This window comes from Salmo salar, chromosome ssa17 (assembly GCF_905237065.1).
Source record: "Salmo salar chromosome ssa17, Ssal_v3.1, whole genome shotgun sequence".
NCBI lineage: Eukaryota > Metazoa > Chordata > Actinopteri > Salmoniformes > Salmonidae > Salmo > Salmo salar.
Genome location: NC_059458.1, coordinates 32,658,938 through 32,679,885, shown reverse-complemented (window position 1 = coordinate 32,679,885; position 20,948 = coordinate 32,658,938). Strand labels below are relative to the sequence as shown.

The following is a 20,948-nucleotide window of genomic DNA, read 5'->3' as shown; positions in this document are numbered from 1 at the left end:
TAACAACAACTATGTCAGATAGATAATAACAACTATGTCAGATAACAACAACTATGTCAGATAGATAACAACTATGTCAGATAGATAACAACAACTATGTCAGATAACAACAACTATGTCAGATAGATAACAACAACTATGTCAGATAGATAACAACAACTCTGTCAGATAGATAACAACAACTATGTCAGATAACAACAACTATGTCAGATAGATAACAACAACTATGTCAGATAGATAACAACAACTATGTCAGATAGATAACAACAACTCTGTCAGATAGATAATAACAACTATGTCAGACAGATAACAACAACTATGTCAGATAGATAACAACAACTATGTCAGATAGATAACAACAACTATGTCATATAGATAACAACAACTCTGTCAGATAGATAATAACAACTCTGTCAGATAGATAACAACAACTATGTCAGATAACAACAACTCTGTCAGATAGATAACAACAACTATGTCAGATAACAACAACTATGTCAGATAGATAACAACAACTATGTCAGATAGATAACAACAACTCTGTCAGATAGATAACAACAACTATGTCAGATAGATAATAACAACTATGTCAGATAGATAACAACAACTCTGTCAGATAGATAACAACAACTATGTCAGATAGATAACAACAACTATGTCAGATAGATAACAACAACTATGTCAGATAACAACAACTATGTCAGATAGATAACAACAACTATGTCAGATAGATAATAACAACTATGTCAGATAGATAACAACAACTATGTCAGATAGATAACAACAACTATGTCAGATAGATAACAACAACTATGTCAGACAGATAATAACAACTATGTCAGATAGATAACAACAACTATGTCAGATAGATAACAACAACTCTGTCAGATAGATAACAACAACTATGTCAGATAGATAACAACAACTATGTCAGATAACAACAACTATGTCAGATAACAACAACTATGTCAGATAGATAACAACAACTATGTCAGATAGATAACAACAACTATGTCAGATAACAACAACTATGTCAGATAACAACAACTATGTCAGATAGATAACAACAACTCTGTCAGATAGATAACAACAACTATGTCAGATAGATAACAACAACTATGTCAGATAACAACAACTATGTCAGATAGATAACAACAACTATGTCAGATAGATAACAACAACTATGTCAGATAGATAACAACAACTATGTCAGATAGATAACAACAACTATGTCAGATAGATAACAACAACTATGTCAGATAGATAACAACAACTATGTCAGATAACAACAACTATGTCAGATAACAACAACTATGTCAGATAGATAACAACAACTATGTCAGATAGATAATAACAACTATGTCAGATAACAACAACTATGTCAGATAGATAACAACAACTATGTCAGATAGATAACAACAACTATGTCAGATAGATAACAACAACTATGTCAGATAGATAACAACAACTATGTCAGATAGATAACAACAACTATGTCAGATAAAGATAATACAACAACTATGTCAGATAATCAACAACTATGTCAGATAGATAACAACAACTATGTCAGATAGTAACAACAACTATGTCAGATAGATAACAACAACTCTGTCAGATAGATAACAACAACTATGTCAGATAGATAACAACAACTATGTCAGATAGATAACAACAACTATGTCAGATAGATAACAACAACTATGTCAGATAGATAACAACAACTATGTCAGATAGATAACAACAACTATGTCAGATAAACAACAACTATGTCAGATAGATAATAACAACTATGTCAGACAAACAACAACTATGTCAGATAGATAACAACAACTATGTCAGATAGAACAACAACTATGTCAGATAGATAACAACAACTATGTCAGATAGATAACAACAACTATGTCAGATAGATAACAACAACTATGTCAGATAGATAACAACAACTATGTCAGATAACAACAACTCTGTCAGATAGATAACAACAACTATGTCAGATAACAACAACTCTGTCAGATAGATAACAACAACTATGTCAGATAGATAACAACAACTATGTCAGATAACAACAACTATGTCAGATAGATAACAACAACTATGTCAGATAGATAATAACAACTATGTCAGATAGATAACAACAACTATGTCAGATAGATAACAACAACTATGTCAGATAGATAACAACAACTATGTCAGATAACAACAACTATGTCAGATAGATAACAACAACTATGTCAGATAGATAACAACAACTATGTCAGATAGATAACAACAACTATGTCAGATAGATAATAACAACTATGTCAGACAGATAATAACAACTATGTCAGATAGATAACAACAACTATGTCAGATAACAACAACTATGTCAGATAGATAACAACAACTATGTCAGATAGATAACAACAACTATGTCAGATAGATAACAACAACTATGTCAGATAGATAACAACAACTATGTCAGATAGATAACAACAACTATGTCAGATAACAACAACTCTGTCAGATAGATAACAACAACTATGTCAGATAACAACAACTATGTCAGATAGATAACAACAACTATGTCAGATAGATAACAACAACTATGTCAGATAGATAACAACAACTATGTCAGATAACAACAACTATGTCAGATAGATAACAACAACTATGTCAGATAGATAACAACAACTATGTCAGATAGATAACAACAACTATGTCAGATAGATAACAACAACTATGTCAGACAGATAATAACAACTCTGTCAGATAGATAACAACAACTATGTCAGATAGATAACAACAACTATGTCAGATAGATAACAACAACTATGTCAGATAGATAACAACAACTATGTCAGACAGATAATAACAACTCTGTCAGATAGATAACAACAACTATGTCAGATAGATAACAACAACTATGTCAGATAGATAACAACAACTATGTCAGATAGATAACAACAACTATGTCAGATAGATAACAACAACTCTGTCAGATAACAACAACTATGTCAGATAGATAACAACAACTCTGTCAGATAGATAACAACAACTATGTCAGATAGATAACAACAACTATGTCAGACAGATAATAACAACTATGTCAGATAGATAACAACAACTATGTCAGATAGATAACAACAACTATGTCAGATAGATAACAACAACTATGTCAGACAGATAATAACAACTATGTCAGATAGATAACAACAACTATGTCAGACAGATAATAACAACTCTGTCAGTTACACCCGGAACACACAAGGGGTCTGGTTCCCGGACACAGAAGCAGCATGCAAATAATAACATCTGGTCCATATTGGAAACCCAGGGACAGGATACAACTAAGGACTGAGTAGGAACGATAGAGTTGCTGTTGTCATCCTCTGTGGATGAGAATACAATAGCAGGAAACCACTCGTGGTAAAGCTGGGCAGGTGCAGAGTAGTGTGGGTGTGCTCATGGGAGCGAAACAATCTGTTAAGGAATTCCTAGATCCACATACCTTACCTACACAGACAGAGACACAGACGTTTGCAAGCATGCACGCACAAAAACACACACACACACACACACACACACACACACACACACACACACACACACACACACACACACACACACACACACACACACACACACTTCCATTTGTGGACATTGTCTATGAGTACTACCAAGTGGTGTAGTGAGAGTGGTTGGTTGGCCTGGGTGAGAGACAGGGTGTGCGTCTCAAATGGCACCCTACTTCCTATATAGTGCACTACTTTTTACTGGGGCAAATTGCACTCTATTTCATATATAGTGTACTACTTTTGACCAGGGCAAATTGTACTCTATTTCATATATAGTGCACTACTTTTTACTGGGGCAAATGGCACCCTATTCCCTACATAGTAAACTATTTTTGACCAGAGACCAAAAAGTTGTGCATTTTGGGGCAACCTGGCTCTGCCCTAAGTCCTGTTGTCTCCTCAGAGTTGAACAAACAGCCTGTCGGTCCCCAGCTGGAGGGACCAGGGAGCCGCTGGCTCTGCCCTAAGTCCTGTTGTCTCCTCAGAGTTGAACAAACAGCCTGTCGGTCCCCAGTTGGGGGGACCAGGGAGCCACTGGCTCTGTTCTGAGACCTGTTGTCTCCTCAGAGTTGAACAAACAGCCTGTCGGTCCCCAGCTGGGGGGACCAGGGAGCCGTTGGCTCTGTTCTGAGACCTGTTCTCTCCTCAGAGTTGAACAAGCAGCCTGTCGGTCCCCAGCTGGGGGGACCAGGGGGCCGCTGGCTCTGCTCTGAGACCTGTTGGCCCAAGGCCTGTAGGGCTCTATAGGCTTTACATTCACATGGTAATGTTCTGGGGCCGCATGCTTTGTCCATTGGGAAACTATGTTCACAGGGCACTAAAACACTGCTTAGAGGTCTACACAAGACAGTGCCAAATAAGACACAAAACGGGGGGAGAGAAAGGGGGGAGAGAGAAAGAAGGGGAGGGAGAGAGAGAAATGCTAAGCCAATGTTTGCTTAGTTTACAGGTGTTAGGCTACTACACTGTTTGTCATCAAACAGCTAGAATGGGATTTTTTCAATCAAATGAATTAACAAGTATTATGGTGTGGACTGAATTGATTCCTGAATTGATTCCCACCCTCATCTAAAACCGTCACAAAGTCAGCAACGTTTGTGTCAGCATAGGGTCTAGGCTACTGGTAACATCCAGTGGTTTCATGCTAGGCCTCCAGTCTCCTGGATCACTTCACCCGTTGTAGGCTAGTGTCTTTGCCTTTTAAATTATATTCATCTAACATTAAAAATGAACCTTTCGTATTCCAAACGAAGTAAAAACATTCCACTCTAGGCTAATTATTCCGTAACAATGTCATGTGAAAAAAAGACCCTAAATCACATTTAAAAAAGCAGAATATTAATTGATGTAATAAAGTAATTATTTAAATATCGAATTAATTAACATATTACAGATTTACCGTCGCTTTCATTGTGTATTGTCATAGCGGCATTTTAGTTGAAACCGTCCCATTCTGCGGTAGGAAGCACCTGTCCACGTCACATACACTACCTGTTTCTGGGTGGGGTCTGTCTGTCTCCGCAACCGTCAAACCAAATTCCCCAAAGGTGTCGGACAAGGAAGGAGCCGTCTTCAACACAAAACACAACACAGACAGAACAATGGGGAGTCTGTTTAGGAGGATAATGTAGGTCTTTCCTTTTTTTATATAGATAATTCATTGGACGATATATTTATTAGTTTAATCGATCAATCATCAACGATGAGGAGGTTGATACTGGCCGCGTTCGTCCTCTCTTCCCTACCGACAGGTGAGTTTTTGTTGATGAAAATTAGCAATTCATATTTGAATCGTTAAACGTTGTCAATTCGTCCTGTTCTTGCATTAGAGCTTCGTTTCATTTAGTCGCCTCAAAAGTTTATACTATTGTAATGTATCCATCCACAACCCAAAAAGTTACAATGACTTTAGGCACGAGCCGGGGTATCGGTCACATGATGGACAGATACCGATGAGTTCTCACGATGACTCGCACTGTAGTCCTATCAAATTACAGTTACTGATCCTTATCTAGAGTTAGACCTACTCATAATGAAATACTGTAGATTGAAAATGGAATTCACCTTTTTTAGAGCCAAACTCCTGTTGGTTTGGCTCCTCTCGAGAGAGGTGGAATGGGTGTTAGTTAATCTGACATTTCACCTCAATAATTGTAATTATGGAGGGTATTCAAGGACAAGGACATAGACTGACAGTTACAGAGTAACCTGACTAGCCTAAATGGCAACCTGGTCTCAGAGCATTTCGTATTATTCTGTACGTAAATCCGGGTCACTCCATTTAGTGTGATATGTCATGTTTGGTATGGTTACATAAGACTAACTGTTACTTAAGGCAAAAACGAAAGTTGGGTGGGTGTATAATGCAAACGTCTAGCTCTAGCAACCCAAAGGTTACGAGTTCATCACGGACAACTTCAGCATTTTAGCTTATTAGGAACTTTTCAACTACTTGCTACTTTGCATCTACTTAGCATGTTAGCTAACCCTTCCCCTAACAATTTTAGCTAACCCTTCCCCTAACACTAGCCTTAATCCTTTAACCTAACTCCTAAACTCAACCTTAACCCCTAGTCTAGCTAACGTTAGCAAGCTGTCTAACGTTAACCACCTAGCTACAATTTGTAACATATCATACTTTTAGAAAATTCCTAACATAATGTATGTTTTGCAAATTCCTAACATGTAATACGAATTGTAAGTTTTAACATATCATAGGAAATGTGTGATGGACATCCACAAATTAATACATACCATATGAAACTTAACATATCATACTAAATGGAGTGTCTCGGATTTACATACAGAATAATACGAAATGCTCTGAGACCAGGTTGTAAATGGTGGTCTATTGCCTATATCCCTCAACTCTGGACCTCAAAGTCAGTTCCATTGCGTTTTTTCAGGGCTCTCCAAAACTGTCCCTGGGGAGAAACCGTCCCGTAGGTTTTCACTCTAACCTTAATCTAGCACACCTGATTCTAATAATTAGCTGGTTGATAAACTGAACCAGGTTAGTTACACTTGGACTTAGAGCGAAAACCTACAGGAGGGTAGCTCTCCAGGAACAGGGTTGGAGAACCCTGTCGTATGGTAAGGGTTGAATACACCTGGCCTATACTGTAGAGGTATTTTTACAATCAAAATGGAAGTTGAGTCTATTTGAATAGCATCAAACTGTTTCCTGTCTCTTTCTTTCAGTCACTAGTTTTTCTGGTTGAACCACTTTCAGCAGGGCTCTGTCACACACACGTACACATACTCTATTCCATTATTTTATTCTCTCTATCTCAAATTCAATATGCTTTAACCCAATGAGTCCCACCGGAACGCCAGCGCATTTTGGTAGCAACGATTCATCTGTGATATAACGGGGGCTGAGCTAGAGCGGTGTTTGTGAGACTAGGGCAATCCGAATGGTTTGAGCTACAAACTATTAAAGCCATCTCTGAAAAGCTGAGACTCTCAGGAACACGTACATGTGACATATTTAGGTCTATGACCTCACAAGCTACAGAAGTGTCGTTAGAAGGTAAGGTTCTTCTACATAGATCATAGGAAATCCCAGGACATAGTGTCTATAATACTGTAAGGGGTTCTTCTACATAGATCATAGGAAATCCCAGGACATAGTGTCTATAATATTGTAATAAGCTCACATAGTTGCTGTCACAAACTCCACACAGTTGTCACTGACTAGTTGGATATTCATTTCCCCAGTGAGCAAAGTATTTCTGTACTTACAGCATTCATATAAATTCATTCTGATCAGGTTTGTGCTTTGGCTGACCTTGTTTTTTGTATTGACATTTGTCATTAAAACTCATGAATACAACTGTTTATGTCAAATAGTTTTGTGTTCTACTTGTAGCCCTGGTTGTCCTGAAAATAAACTGTTTAAACACTTCATTGTGAGGGTAAATATAAGGGCTGGACGTGCAGATCAATGAGAAGCTGATTTTTGCTGGGGCCTCGGGACTGATGGGGTTAACGCACAACTGAGCAAGAGGACAAGTACATTAGAGTGTCTAGTTTGTGTCTAGTTTGAGAAACAGATGCCTCACAAGGCAGCTTCATTAAATAGTACCCGCAAAACACCAGTCTCAACGTCAACAGTGAAGAGGCGACTCCGGGATGCTGGCCTTCTAGGCAGAGTTCCTCTGTCCAGTGTCTGTGTTATTTTGCCCATCTTAATCTTTTATTTTTATTGGCCAGTCTGAGATATGACTTTTTCTTTGCAACTCTGCCTAGAAGGCCAGCATCCCGGAGTCGCCTCTTCACTGTTGACGTTGAGACTGGTGTTTTGCGGGTACTATTTAATGAAGCTGCTAGTTGAGGACTTGTGAGGCGTCTGTTACTTAAACTAGACACTCTAATGTACTTGTCCTCTTGCTCAGTTATGCACTGGGGCCTCCCACTCCTCTTTCTGTTCTGGTTAGAGCCAGTTTTCACTGTTCTGTGAAGGGAGTAGTACACAGCGTTGTACGAGATCTTGTTGCTTGGCTATTTCTCGCATGGAATAGCCTTCATTTCTCGGAACAAGAATAGACTGAAGAGTTTCAGAAGAAAGTACTTGGTTTCTGGCCATTTTGAGCATGTAATCGAACCCACGAATGCTTATGCTCCAGATACTCAACTAGTCTAAAGAAGGCCAGTTTTATTGCTTCTTTAATCATAACAACAGTTTCCAGCTGTGAAGTGCACCAGTCCCTCCTGCAGCAAAGCACCCCCACAACATGATGCTGCCACTCCCGTGCTTCACGGTTGGGATGGTGTTCTTCGGCTTGCAAGTATCCCCCTTTTTCCTCCAAACATAACGATGGTAATTATGGCCAAACAGTTCTATTTTTTTTCATCAGACCAGAGGACATTTCTCCAAAAAGTACAATCTTTGTCCCCATGTGCAGTTGCAAATCGTAGTCTGGCTTTTTTATGGTGGTTTTGGAGCAGTGTCTTTTTCCCTGCTGAGCGGCCTTTCAGGTTATGTCGATATAGGACTCGTTTTACTGTGGATATAGATACTTTTGTACCTGTTTCCTCCAGCATCTTCACAAGGTCCTTTGCTGTTGTTCTGGGATTGATTTGCACTTTTCGCACCAAAGTACGTTCATCTCTAGGAGACAGAACGCGTCTCCTTCCTGAGCGGTATGACAGCTGCGTGGTCCCATGGTGTTTATACTTGCGAACTATTGTTTGTACAGATGAACGTGGTACCTTCAGGCGTTTGGAAATTGCTCCCAAGGATGAACCAGACTTGTGGAGGTCTACAATTTTTTTTCTGAGGTCCTGGCTGATTTCTTTTGATTTTCCCATGATGTCAAGCAAAGAGGCACTGAGTTTGAAGGTAGGCCTTGAAATACATCCACAGGTACCCCTCCAATTGACTCAAAAATATATCAATTAGCCTATCAGAAGCTTCTAAAGCCATGACATCATTTTCTGGAATTTTCCAAGCTGTTTAAAGGCACAGTCAACTCGGTGTATGTAAACTTCTGACCCACTTGAATTGTGATTCACTTATAATTCACTGTAATAATTTGTCTGTAAACAATTGTTGGAAAGATTACTTGTGTGATGCACAAAGTAGATGTCCTGACCGACTTGCCAAAACTATAGTTTGTTAACAAGAAATTTGTGGAGTGGTTGAAAAGCGAGTTTGTGACTCCAACCTAAGTGTATGTAAACTTACGACTTCAACTGTAGATATTCCATGAAGAATCTGCCGTTTCCAGCTACAATAGTCATTTACAACATCAACAATGTCTACACTGATTTAATTTAATGTTATTTTAATAGACAAAAATGTGTTTCTTCAAAAACAAGAACATTTCTAAGTGACCCCAAACTTGTGAACGGTAGTGTACATTCACCCTTTCACATTTATACATATACATACACACACACACACACACACACACACTGACATGATGTATTCTCTCCCATCAGAGGTGCAGAGTGTCCAGGTGAATGTTCCTCAGACAGAGAGGAGTACAGCTCTGTTTGCCTCCGTCATCCTGAAGTGTGACTACTCCACCTCCGCTAACCAGCAGGATGTCCAGGTCACCTGGCGATACAAGTCCTTCTGCAAGGACCCCATCCTGGAGTATTACTCCCAAGGTTAGTTATGGACCCTGTACTAGTCCCCAGGTTAGTTATGGACCCTGTACTAGTCCCAAGGTTAGTTATGGACCCTGTACTAGTCCCCAGGTTAGTTATGGACCCTGTACTCGTCCCCAGGTTAGTTATGGACCCTGTACTAGTCCCAAGGTTAGTTATGGACCCTGTACTAGTCCCAAGGTTAGTTATGGACCCTGTACTAGTCCCCAGATTAGTTATGGACCCTGTACTAGTCCCAAGGTTAGTTATGGACCCTGTACTAGTCCCCAGGTAAGTTATGGACCCTGTACTAGTCCCAAGGTTAGTTATGGACCCTGTACTAGTCCCAAGGTTAGTTATGGACCCTGTACTAGTCCCCAGATTAGTTATGGACCCTGTACTAGTCCCAAGGTTAGTTATGGACCCTGTACTAGTCCCAAGGTTAGTTATGGACCCTGTACTAGTCCCCAGGTTAGTTATGGACCCTGTACTAGTCCCCAGGTTAGTTATGGACCCTGTACTAGTCCCCAGGTAAGTTATGGACCCTGTACTAGTCCCCAGGTTAGTTATGGACCCTGTACTAGTCCCCAGGTTAGTTATGGACCCTGTACTAGTCCCCAGGTTAGTTATGGACCCTGTACTAGTCCCCAGGTTAGTTATGGACCCTGTACTAGTCCCCAGGTTAGTTATGGACCCTGTACTAGTCCCCAGGTTAGTTATGGACCCTGTACTAGTCCCCAGGTAAGTTATGGACCCTGTACTAGTCCCCAGGTAAATGATGGACCCTGTACTAGTCCCCAGGTAAATGATGGACCCTGTACTAGTCCCCAGGTAAATTATGGACCCTGTACTAGTCCTCAGGTTAGTTATGGACCCTGTACTAGTCCCCAGGTAAGTTATGGACCCTGTACTAGTCCCCAGGTTAGTTATGGACCCTGTCCTGGAGTATTACTCCCCAGGTTAGTTATGGACTCTGTACTAGTCCCCAGGTTAGTTATGGACTCTGTACTAGTCCCCAGGTTAGTTATGGACCCTGTACTAGTCCCCAGGTTAGTTATGGACCCTGTACTAGTCCCCAGGTTAGTTATGGACCCTGTACTAGTCCCCAGGTTAGTTATGGACCCTGTACTAGTCCCCAGGTTAGTTATGGACCCTGTACTCAGTCTCCCCAGGTTAGTTATGGACCCTGTACTAGTCCCCAGGTTAGTTATGGACCCTGTACTGGAGTTTACTCCCCAGGTAAGTTATGGACCCTGTACTGGAGTTACTCCCCAGGTAAGTTATGGACCCTGTCCTGGAGTATACCCCCAGGTAAGTTATGGACCCTGTACTGAGTTACCCCCAGGTAAGTTATGGACCCTGTCCTGGAGTATTCTCCCAGGTTAGTTATGGACCCTGTCCTGGAGTCTCCCCAGGTTAGTTATGGACCCTGTCCTGGAGTATTACTCCCCAGGTTAGTTATGGACCCTGTCCTGGAGTATTACTCCCCAGGTTAGTTATGGACCCTGTACTGGAGTCCCCCAGGTTAGTTATGGACCCTGTCCTGGAGTTACCCCCAGGTTAGTTATGGACCCTGTACTGGAGTTTACTCCCCAGGTTAGTTATGGACCCTGTACTGGAGTATTCCCCCAGGTTAGTTATGGACCCTGTACTGGAGTTTATCCCCAGGTTAGTTATGGACCCTGTCCTGGAGTATACTCCCCAGGTTAGTTATGGACCCTGTCCTGGAGTATTACTCCCCAGGTTAGTTATGGACCCTGTCCTGGAGTATTACTCCCCAGGTTAGTTATGGACCCTGTCCTGGAGTATTACTCCCCAGGTTAGTTATGGACCCTGTCCTGGAGTATTACTCCCCAGGTTAGTTATGGACCCTGTCCTGGAGTATTACTCCCCAGGTTAGTTATGGACCCTGTCCTGGAGTATTACTCCCCAGGTTAGTTATGGACCCTGTCCTGGAGTATTACTCCCCAGGTTAGTTATGGACCCTGTCCTGGAGTATTACTCCCCAGGTTAGTTATGGACCCTGTCCTGGAGTATTACTCCCCAGGTTAGTTATGGACCCTGTCCTGGAGTATTACTCCCCAGGTTAGTTATGGACCCTGTCCTGGAGTATTACTCCCCAGGTTAGTTATGGACCCTGTCCTGGAGTATTACTCCCCAGGTTAGTTATGGACCCTGTCCTGGAGTATTACTCCCCAGGTTAGTTATGGACCCTGTCCTGGAGTATTACTCCCCAGGTTAGTTATGGACCCTGTCCTGGAGTATTACTCCCCAGGTTAGTTATGGACCCTGTCCTGGAGTATTACTCCCCAGGTTAGTTATGGACCCTGTCCTGGAGTATTACTCCCCAGGTTAGTTATGGACCCTGTCCTGGAGTATTACTCCCCAGGTTAGTTATGGGGGAAGTGAAGGGAACTGGCCTGGAGCTGGGTTTGGGAGTTGGGCTACATGTTAACTACTTGGGCTACAGTTTGACGGTGTATATAGGCAAATTCTAAGGTTGTTAGTGGTTGGGTAGATGAGTTTGCTGTAGTGTTTTCTTCAGGTTTGTAGTGAGGCCCAAACTTCCTGTCTCCCTCTAGAACCTGAAATATTAATTAAATTACAGGTGATGTACAGTAACACTCAGTCAGTCACACACAGACACACACTTCTGTATGAAACATATCTCCCTCTATAGCGTACCAGAATGCTCTGCAGCTGGGTCAGGATCCGGCCAATGACTGCCCAGACCGCCAGCGCACGGTGAGGATCATCGTCCAGAAGAGAGGCACCAACGAGGCCATACTGGGCACAGAGTACCGGGAACGCAAGATCTCCGTCCAGAACAGTGAGTCTAGACAGCCTTGGGTTGCAAAGTTCCAGTAACTTTCCCTAAATCCCCCAGTTTGATAGAAATCCTGGTTGGAGAATTCCAAATTCCCTGCTTAAATCCCTCCTGATACCGGATATCATCCAACCTGGGGATTTCTGGAAAACCTGGGAATTTTAGGAACGTTACTGGAATTTTGTAACTTTAATCCAGACACAATATCACACCTGCATTAACTAATCAAAATAGTGGTGGAAAACAACAACAATGTGAAATGACTGGCGGTTCCCAGAAGAATGGATTGAGAAACAATGTATGAATGTGTGCTCTTTGTTGCTACTCTGACATGTTATGACGTTGTTGGGCTGTCTTCCCCCACAGAGGCTGACCTGGTGATCAATGAGATCATGTGGTGGGACAACGGAGTTTACTACTGTTCTGTGGAAGCCACAGGAGACACCAGCGGCGGCTTGGATGGCGTGATCAACCTCATGGTCTACAGTAAGTTGACCACAACCACAGCTATGACCACAACCTGTCGTGTTCATAAAGCGTCTCTGAGTAAGAGTGCTGATCTAGGATCAGGTCCTTCCTGTCCATGTCATCTGATTCGTTAAGAGGTCCTTCCTGTCCATGTCATCTGATTCGTTAAGAGGTCCTTCCTGTCCATGTCATCTGATTCGTTAAGAGGTCCTTCCTGTCCATTTTTATTGTATTTTTATTTCACCTTTATTTAACCAGGTAGGCCAGGTGAGAACAAGTTCTCATTTACAACTGCGACCTGGCCAAGATAAAGCAAAGCAGTGCGACAAAAACAACAACACAGAGTTACACATGGAATTAACAAATGTACAGTCAATAACACAATAGAAAAATCTATTGCACCTACTTGCACCCATGACCAGTGTGTGCAAATGTAGTAAGATTAGGGAGGTAAGGCAATAAATAGGCCATAGAGGTGAAATAATTACAATTTAGCATTAACACTGGAGTGATAGATGTGCAGATGATGATGTGCAAGTAGAGATACTGGGGGGCAATAGAGCTATATATATATATGGGGATGAGGTAGTTGGGTGTGCTATTTACAGATTGGCTGTGTACAGGTACAGTGATCAGTAAACTGCTCTGACAGCTGATGCTTAACTTCTATGGGCTAGGTGGGACGCTTGCGTCCCACCTACTCAACAGCCAGTGTAATCCCGTGGCGCGATATTCAAATACCTCAAAAATGCAAAAACTTCAATTTTTCAAACATATGACTATTTTACACCATTTTAAAAACAAGACTCTCGTTAATCTAACCACACTGTCCGATTTCAAAAAGGCTTTACAACGAAAGCAAAACATTAGATTATGTCAGCAGAGTACCCAGCCAGAAATAATCAGACACCCATTTTTCAAGCTAGCATATAATGTCACATAAACCCAAACCACAGCTAAATGCAGCACTAACCTTTGATGATCTTCATCAGATGACAACCCTAGGACATTATGTTATACAATACATGCATGTTTTGTTCAATCAAGTTCATATTTATATCAAAAACCAGCTTTTTACATTAGCATGTGACTAGCATGTGACTAGCATTCCCACCGAACACTGCCGGTGAATTTACTAAATTACTCACGATAAACGTTCACAAAAAACATAACAATTATTTTAAGAATTATAGATACAGAACTCCTCTATGCACTCGATATGTCCGATTTTAAAATAGCTTTTCGGTGAAAGCACATTTTGCAATATTCTCAGTAGATAGCCCGGCATCACAGGGCTAGCTATTTAGACACCCAGCAAGTTTAGCACTCACCAAAGTCAGATTTACTATAAGAAAAATGTTATTACCTTTGCTGTTCTTCGTCAGAATGCACTCCCAGGACTTCTACTTCAATAACAAATGTTGGTTTGGTCCCAAATAATCCATTGTTATATCCAAATAGCGGCGTTTTGTTCGTGCGTTCAAGACACTATCCGAAAGGGTAAATAAGGGTGACTAGCATGGCGCATTTCGTGACAAAAAATTTGTAAATATTTCATTACCGTACTTCGAAGCATGTCAACCGCTGTTTAAAATCAATTTTTATGCCATTTTTCTCGTAAAAAAGCGATAATATTCCGACCGGGAAAGCCTGTATACGTACAAAGAGAGAGAAAATAAATACATCTCGTGCCCTCGTGCACGAGCGTGAGTCTCAGAGTACTCTGACCAGCCACTATCCAAACGCGATAATGTGTTTCAGCCAAAGGCTGCCTCGATATCATTCAGCTTTTTCCCGGGTTCTGAGAGCCTATGGGAGCCGTAGGAAGTGTCACGTTACGACAAAGATCCTCAGTCTTCAATAAAAAGAGCCAAGATGAACAACAACTTGTCAGAGAGGGCGCTTCCTGTTTGGAATCTTCTCAGGTTTTTGCATGCCATATGAGTTCTGTTATACTCACAGACACCATTCAAACAGTTTTAGAAACTTTAGGGTGTTTTCTATCCAAAGCCAATAATTATATGCATATTCTAGTTACTGGGCAGGAGTAGTAACCAGATTAAATCAGGTACGTTTTTTATCCGGCCGTGTCAATACTGCCCCCTAGCTCTAACAGGTTAAAGTTAGAGAGGGAGATATAAGACTTCAGCTTCAGTGATTTTTGCAATTTGTTCCAGTCATTGGCAGCAGAGAATTGGAAGGAAAGGAGGCCAAAGAAGGTGTTGGCTTTGGGGATGACCAGTGAAATATACCTGCTGGAGCGCGTGCTATGGGTGGGTGTTGCTATGGTGGCCATTGAGCTGAGATAAGGCGGGGCTTTACCTAGCAAAGACTTATAGATGACCTGGAGCCAGTGGGTTTGGCGACGAATATGTAGCGAGGGCCAGCCAACGAGAACATACAGGTCGCAGTGGTGGGTAGTATATGGGGCTTTGTTGACAAATCGGATGGCACTGTGATAGACTACATCCAATTTGCTGAGTAGAGTTGGAGGCTATTTTGTAAATGACATCGCCTAGGTCAAGGATCGGTAGGATAGTCAGTTTTACGAGGGTATGTTTGGCGGCATGAGTGAAGGAGGCTTTGTTTTGCGAAATAGGAAGCCGATTCTAGATTTCATTTTGGATTGGAGATGCTTAATGTGAGTCTGGAAGGAGAGTTTACAGTCTAACCAGACACCTAGGTATTTGTAGTTGTCCACATATTCTAAGTCAGAACCGTCCAGAGTAGTGATGCTAGTCGGGCGGGCAGGTGTGAGCAGCGATCGGTTGAAGAGCATGCATTTAGTTTTACTTGCATTTAAAAGCAGTTGGAGGCCACGGAAGGAGTGCTGTATGGCATTGAAGCTCGTTTGGAGGTTTGTTAACACAGTGTCCAAAGAAGGGGTAGATGTATACCGAATGGTGTCGTCTGCGTAGAGGTGGATCAAAGAATCACCAGCAGCAAGAGCGACATCATTGATGTTTACAGAGAAAAGCGTCGGCCCGAGAATTGAACCCTGTGGCACCCCCATAGAGACTGCCAGAGGTCCGGACAACAGGCCCTCCGATTTGACACACTGAACTTTATCTGAGAAGTAGTTGGTGAACCAGGTGAGGCAGTCATTTGAGAAACCAAGGCTGTTGAGTCTGCCGATAAGAATGCGGTGATTGACAGAATCGAAAGCCTTGGCCAGGTCGATGAAGACGGCTGCACAGTACTGTCTTTTGTCGATGGCGGTTGTGATATTGTTTAGGACCTTGAGCGTGGCTGAGGTGCACCCATGACCAGCTCTGAAACCAGATTACATAGTGGAGAAGGTACGGTGGGATTCGAAATAGTCGGTGATCTGTTTGTTAACTTGGCTTTCGAAGATTTGAGAAAGGCATGGCAGGATGGATATAGGTCTGTAACAGTTTGGGTCTAGAGTGTCTCCCCCTTTGAAGAGGGGGATGACCCCGGCAGCTTTCCAATCTTTGGGGATCTCGGACGATACGAAAGAGAGGTTGAACAGGCTAGTAATAGGGGTTGCAACAATTTTGGCGGATAATTTTAGAAAAAGAGAGTCCAGATTGTCTACCCCAGCTGATTTGTAGGCGTCCAGATTTTACAGATCTTTCAGAACATCAGCTGTCTGGATTTGGGTGAAGGAGAAGTGGGGGGGGGCTTGGGAAAGTTTCTGCGGGGGGTACAGCGCTGTTGGCCGGGGTAGGGGTAGCCAGGTGGAAAGCATGGCCAGCCGTAGAAAAATGCTTATTGAAATGCTTGATTATCATAGATTTATGTTTCCATGTCATCTTATTCATTAAGAGAAGCCACAGCTTATATCAGCACTAGTCCTACTGTGAAACACTTTGTAAATACGGACCCTGGTGGGAATGGACTCTTAAGTGAAGTGACATGGGTATAAGTGCATGTCTGTTTCCCAACCTAGTAAGTATCATCTGGTGTAATGATTTCCTGTGTTGTGGCTGTCTCCAGACTGGCTGACGGTGCTGTTCATGGTGATTGGAGCTCTGCTCCTCATCCTGCTCTTCTGTATCTGCTGCTGCCAGTGTTGTCCTCAGAGGTGCTGCTGCTACGTCCGCTGTCCCTGCTGCCCACAGACCTGCTGCTGTCCTGAGAAAGGTAGGGAAGGGCCTCTCTGTCTGTCCCTGCTGCCCACAGACCTGCTGCTGTCCTGAGAAAGGTAGGGAAGGGCCTCTCTGTCTGCCCCTGCTGCCCACAGACCTGCTGCTGTCCTGAGAAAGGTAGGGAAGGGCCTCTCTGTCTGTCCCTGCTGCCCACAGACCTGCTGCTGTCCTGAGAAAGGTAGGGAAGGGCCTCTCTGTCCCTGCTGCCCACAGACCTGCTGCTGTCCTGAGAAAGGTAGGGAAGGGCCTCTCTGTCCCTGCTGCCCACAGACCTGCTGCTGTCCTGAGAAAGGTAGGGAAGGGCCTCTCTGTCCCTGCTGCCCACAGACCTGCTGCTGTCCTGAGAAAGGTAGGGAAGGGCCTCTCTGTCCCTGCTGCCCACAGACCTGCTGCTGTCCTGAGAAAGGTAGGGAAGGGCCTCTCTGTCCCTGCTGCCCACAGACCTGCTGCTGTCCTGAGAAAGGTAGGGAAGGGCCTCTCTGTCTGTCCCTGCTGCCCACAGACCTGCTGCTGTCCTGAGAAAGGTAGGGAAGGGCCTCTCTGTCTGTCCCTGCTGCCCACAGACCTGCTGCTGTCCTGAGAAAGGTAGGGAAGGGCCTCTCTGTCCCTGCTGCCCACAGACCTGCTGCTGTTCTGAGAAAGGTAGGGAAGGGCCTCTCTGTCTGTCCCTGCTGCCCACAGACCTGCTGCTGTCCTGAGAAAGGTAGGGAAGGGCCTCTCTGTCTGCCCCTGCTGCCCACAGACCTGCTGCTGTCCTGAGAAAGGTAGGGAAGGGCCTCTCTGTCTGTCCCTGCTGCCCACAGACCTGCTGCTGTCCTGAGAAAGGTAGGGAAGGGCCTCTCTGTCTGTCCCTGCTGCCCACAGACCTGCTGCTGTCCTGAGAAAGGTAGGGAAGGGCCTCTCTGTCCCTGCTGCCCACAGACCTGCTGCTGTCCTGAGAAAGGTAGGGAAGGGCCTCTCTGTCTGTCCCTGCTGCCCACAGACCTGCTGCTGTCCTGAGAAAGGTAGGGAAGGGCCTCTCTGTCTGTCCCTGCTGCCCACAGACCTGCTGCTGTTCTGAGAAAGGTAGGGAAGGGCCCCTCTCTCTTCTTTCTTTCTCTCACTCACTCTCTTTCTCCCACACTTAGGCTCCCTCTCACCTCTTCCTCTGTGTCTCTCTCTCTCCAGCGGTGATGCAGCACAGGATGATGAAGGATGCCCAGAGGGCCATGGGTCCATGGATGGGAGGTCAGCCTATGTACAGCCCCATGAGCCACGGCTCCTCACAGATGAACCCTCTGCTGTATGCAGGTTAGTACCACACACACACACAGCAGAGCTATGCTTCTGATCTTCTAAATGTGTCTTTAACAAATCCATATTTGTCACTTATCATGGTTTTCTCTATCCCATCAGGCTCCCAATCAGGGAAGAGCATCGCCATGGCCCCCATGCCCCTCCCCCCTCCCCCGTCCGGCTACAACATGCCCCCCAGTGTCCATGCTGCCAGCGTCTACGGCAACCAACATCCCGGCAACAAGCAGATGCTGGACTACCTGGAGAGCCAGGTGAGGGGCATGGATGGGACCAGCCCCATGATGCAGCCACAGCCCCACCACCAGCAGCTCCAGATGATACCCCCTCCCCCTCAGTACATGATGCAGCCCCAGCATGTCCCCTTCTCAGCGGGTCCTCCCAGCATGCTCTCTGGCCTGGACGACGGGGCCGTGGAGTACCGCGGGGTCATCCAGATGCCTCCCATCATAGAGCAGCCTGGACGAGGGGGTCGGAGAGGGGGCCAGCCGCCGCTTGCTCCTAAAACACGTCCACCCAGCTCCAGAGAAAGCAGCCGCAGTGAGAGTCGCTTCACCAATCACCGTGACGACCGCAGCGAAGCCGGCGGGCGCCATTACCCGTCGCCGCCAAGGAGCCATGGCATGCCAAGGAGCTTCAGCGAAGACTTTCTGGACGGGGAGAGCCGGGGGGCGCGAGGTCGAACGGGTTCACGTGACGACCTCAGCGACAGGGTCCCTCGATCCCGCTCCAGAGACGACCTGTTTGAGGAGCAGCGTCGCGCCCCGCCTCCCAGCAACTACTCCCGCTCCCGCAGAGGGTCGTTCAGTTCAGATGAGGATGAAAACAGCAGGAGAGGAGAGGGCAGAGGTCACAGGAGAGGAGGAGGAGAAATGTATTCGGACACCCCGTCCAGCTATTCTGAATACGAGCCGGGACAGAAACCACCAAGGAGGAATGAGCGTTACTCTGTTAAAACTCTGCTTTAGTTAGTACACTGAATACACACTCCTAAACACACACACACACACACACACACACACACACACACACACACACACACACACACACACACACACACACACACACACACACACACACCCCTTCAAAAGCATTTACCATCTGACAATGGTATTTGATCCATGCCTTCAATTACACATAATCATATTATCACGCAGATATGAAAGAATCACTCACAAAGACACATGGGTGCATACTACTTGGTCTCGTCACTGCTTCCATTCAGGGAGCCTTTAAATAATGTGTCCCGCTACAGGACAAGAGTTCTGGCAGGGGCACTGTGGTCATCTGATCTGGGCTCTCACTGGCTACCTCTCCTTTCCTTCTGCTGGATGGTATTACAACAGCCCCCTCTGCTGGTTGAACGGATAAGTGCAGATAAGTGCCCAATCTTAACAATCTGTTGTGTAAACAAAAGCTGTGTGTGCAGTACAGTAGTCAGCCAGCCAGTCAGTCAGCCAGTCAGTCAGTCAGCCAGTCAGTCAGCCCTCAACAGTAAATGAGCAGTTGAAAGGCTCAGCATTGGGAAATCAGAGACTGTAGAAAGAGCTGAGGTTGGGCAATTTTGCAGAGCTAAGCAATTGTCTTTGGTCATCAGCCATGTTGTCCTCCTCCTTCACCTTCGCTCTTTGTTTTCCTCCATCGGCCCTACATCTCTCCATCTTGTATTATCCTAACGGGGAAAGAAAGGACTAAACGAGAGAAATGAATGACAACATATGAAAGACTTAGAAAGCACGAATGATAGCTTGCGGCATGCAATTCGACATGTCGATCTGATTTTCCAGATTCATACTCTAGAACATTTACAATTTCTTGAACGTTTTTGAAGTTACTACACATATCTTAAGTTGACGTTTTGAAGGGTATTTTGGTTTTATATTTGACATTTTATTTGTATCATTGCCATAACATTGTTAACAGATGAGAATAATACATAATATGCCTTATTTAATTGTTTGTCAAAAGTAAACCCGAAAACAAAATGTTTACTGTTTGTTTTTAGCCATAGCCTATGTAGGCTTGTATTCCATGATCATTCAGGTCCCTTTTCTACATGTTGTACATGTAAATAGTTTGAATTGTGCGCTCTGCCTGGACATGTTGACTTGTGAATATTCAGTTATGTAGGTATCGATATGGCTCACGATATTTCACATGTGAGGAAAATGAGCAAAGACGATGTGCTGTTACGTGAAGTCAGTTTGCTTAGGGACTTATCCTATTAGAGAAAGCAAAACCACCACCATCTCCTCAGGGGGAACTAGGCTTCGATGTGAAGATCACAGCTGTATGATTTGGTGGTGGTGTAAGTTACTCCCTCTTAGGGACAATGAAGGAAATGCTTTCAATAAAGTTATTTTATAGATACCTTTGTGTACAGGTGTCTTCTTCACCCAACTGGTTCCCATTTCAAACATGCAGGAGGCAAATGACACACTCACACTGACACCCAACAGGCTGGCCTATAGCACACTGACACTAGGAAGCTCCTCCATTGTCCAGTAAGTTCCACAGACAGGAAATGCCTGCTTCAGATCTATATATGATCACCTTGTGTTGTGATCAGATTAGCTCAAGGCAAGGTAAAGACAAATT

The 20,948-nt window shown here is 43.8% G+C and overlaps 1 protein-coding gene across 1 annotated transcript; it reads left to right on the top strand.

Moving 5' to 3' along the window:
* Positions 1 to 5,066: 5,066 nt before the first annotated feature.
* On the top strand, positions 5,067 to 20,720 carry LOC106574900 (immunoglobulin-like domain-containing receptor 1). Its single transcript, XM_045699488.1, has 7 exons — positions 5,067 to 5,305; positions 9,501 to 9,671; positions 12,331 to 12,480; positions 12,844 to 12,963; positions 16,906 to 17,052; positions 18,225 to 18,347; positions 18,453 to 20,720. Exons 1-7 carry the CDS (start codon positions 5,257 to 5,259, stop codon positions 19,316 to 19,318), a joined length of 1,626 nt encoding a protein of 541 aa, XP_045555444.1. The 5' UTR covers positions 5,067 to 5,256; the 3' UTR covers positions 19,319 to 20,720.
* Positions 20,721 to 20,948: the final 228 nt, after the last annotated feature.

Coding starts and splice junctions, on each gene's coding strand:
- LOC106574900 (XM_045699488.1), top strand. CDS start 5,257: ATGAGGAGGTTGATACTGGCCGCGTTCGTCCTCTCTTCCCTACCGACA. Junction 12,481..12,843: donor CAAGATCTCCGTCCAGAACA/GTGAGTCTAGAC, acceptor CTTCCCCCACAG/AGGCTGACCTGGTGATCAAT. Junction 12,964..16,905: donor GATCAACCTCATGGTCTACA/GTAAGTTGACCA, acceptor GGCTGTCTCCAG/ACTGGCTGACGGTGCTGTTC.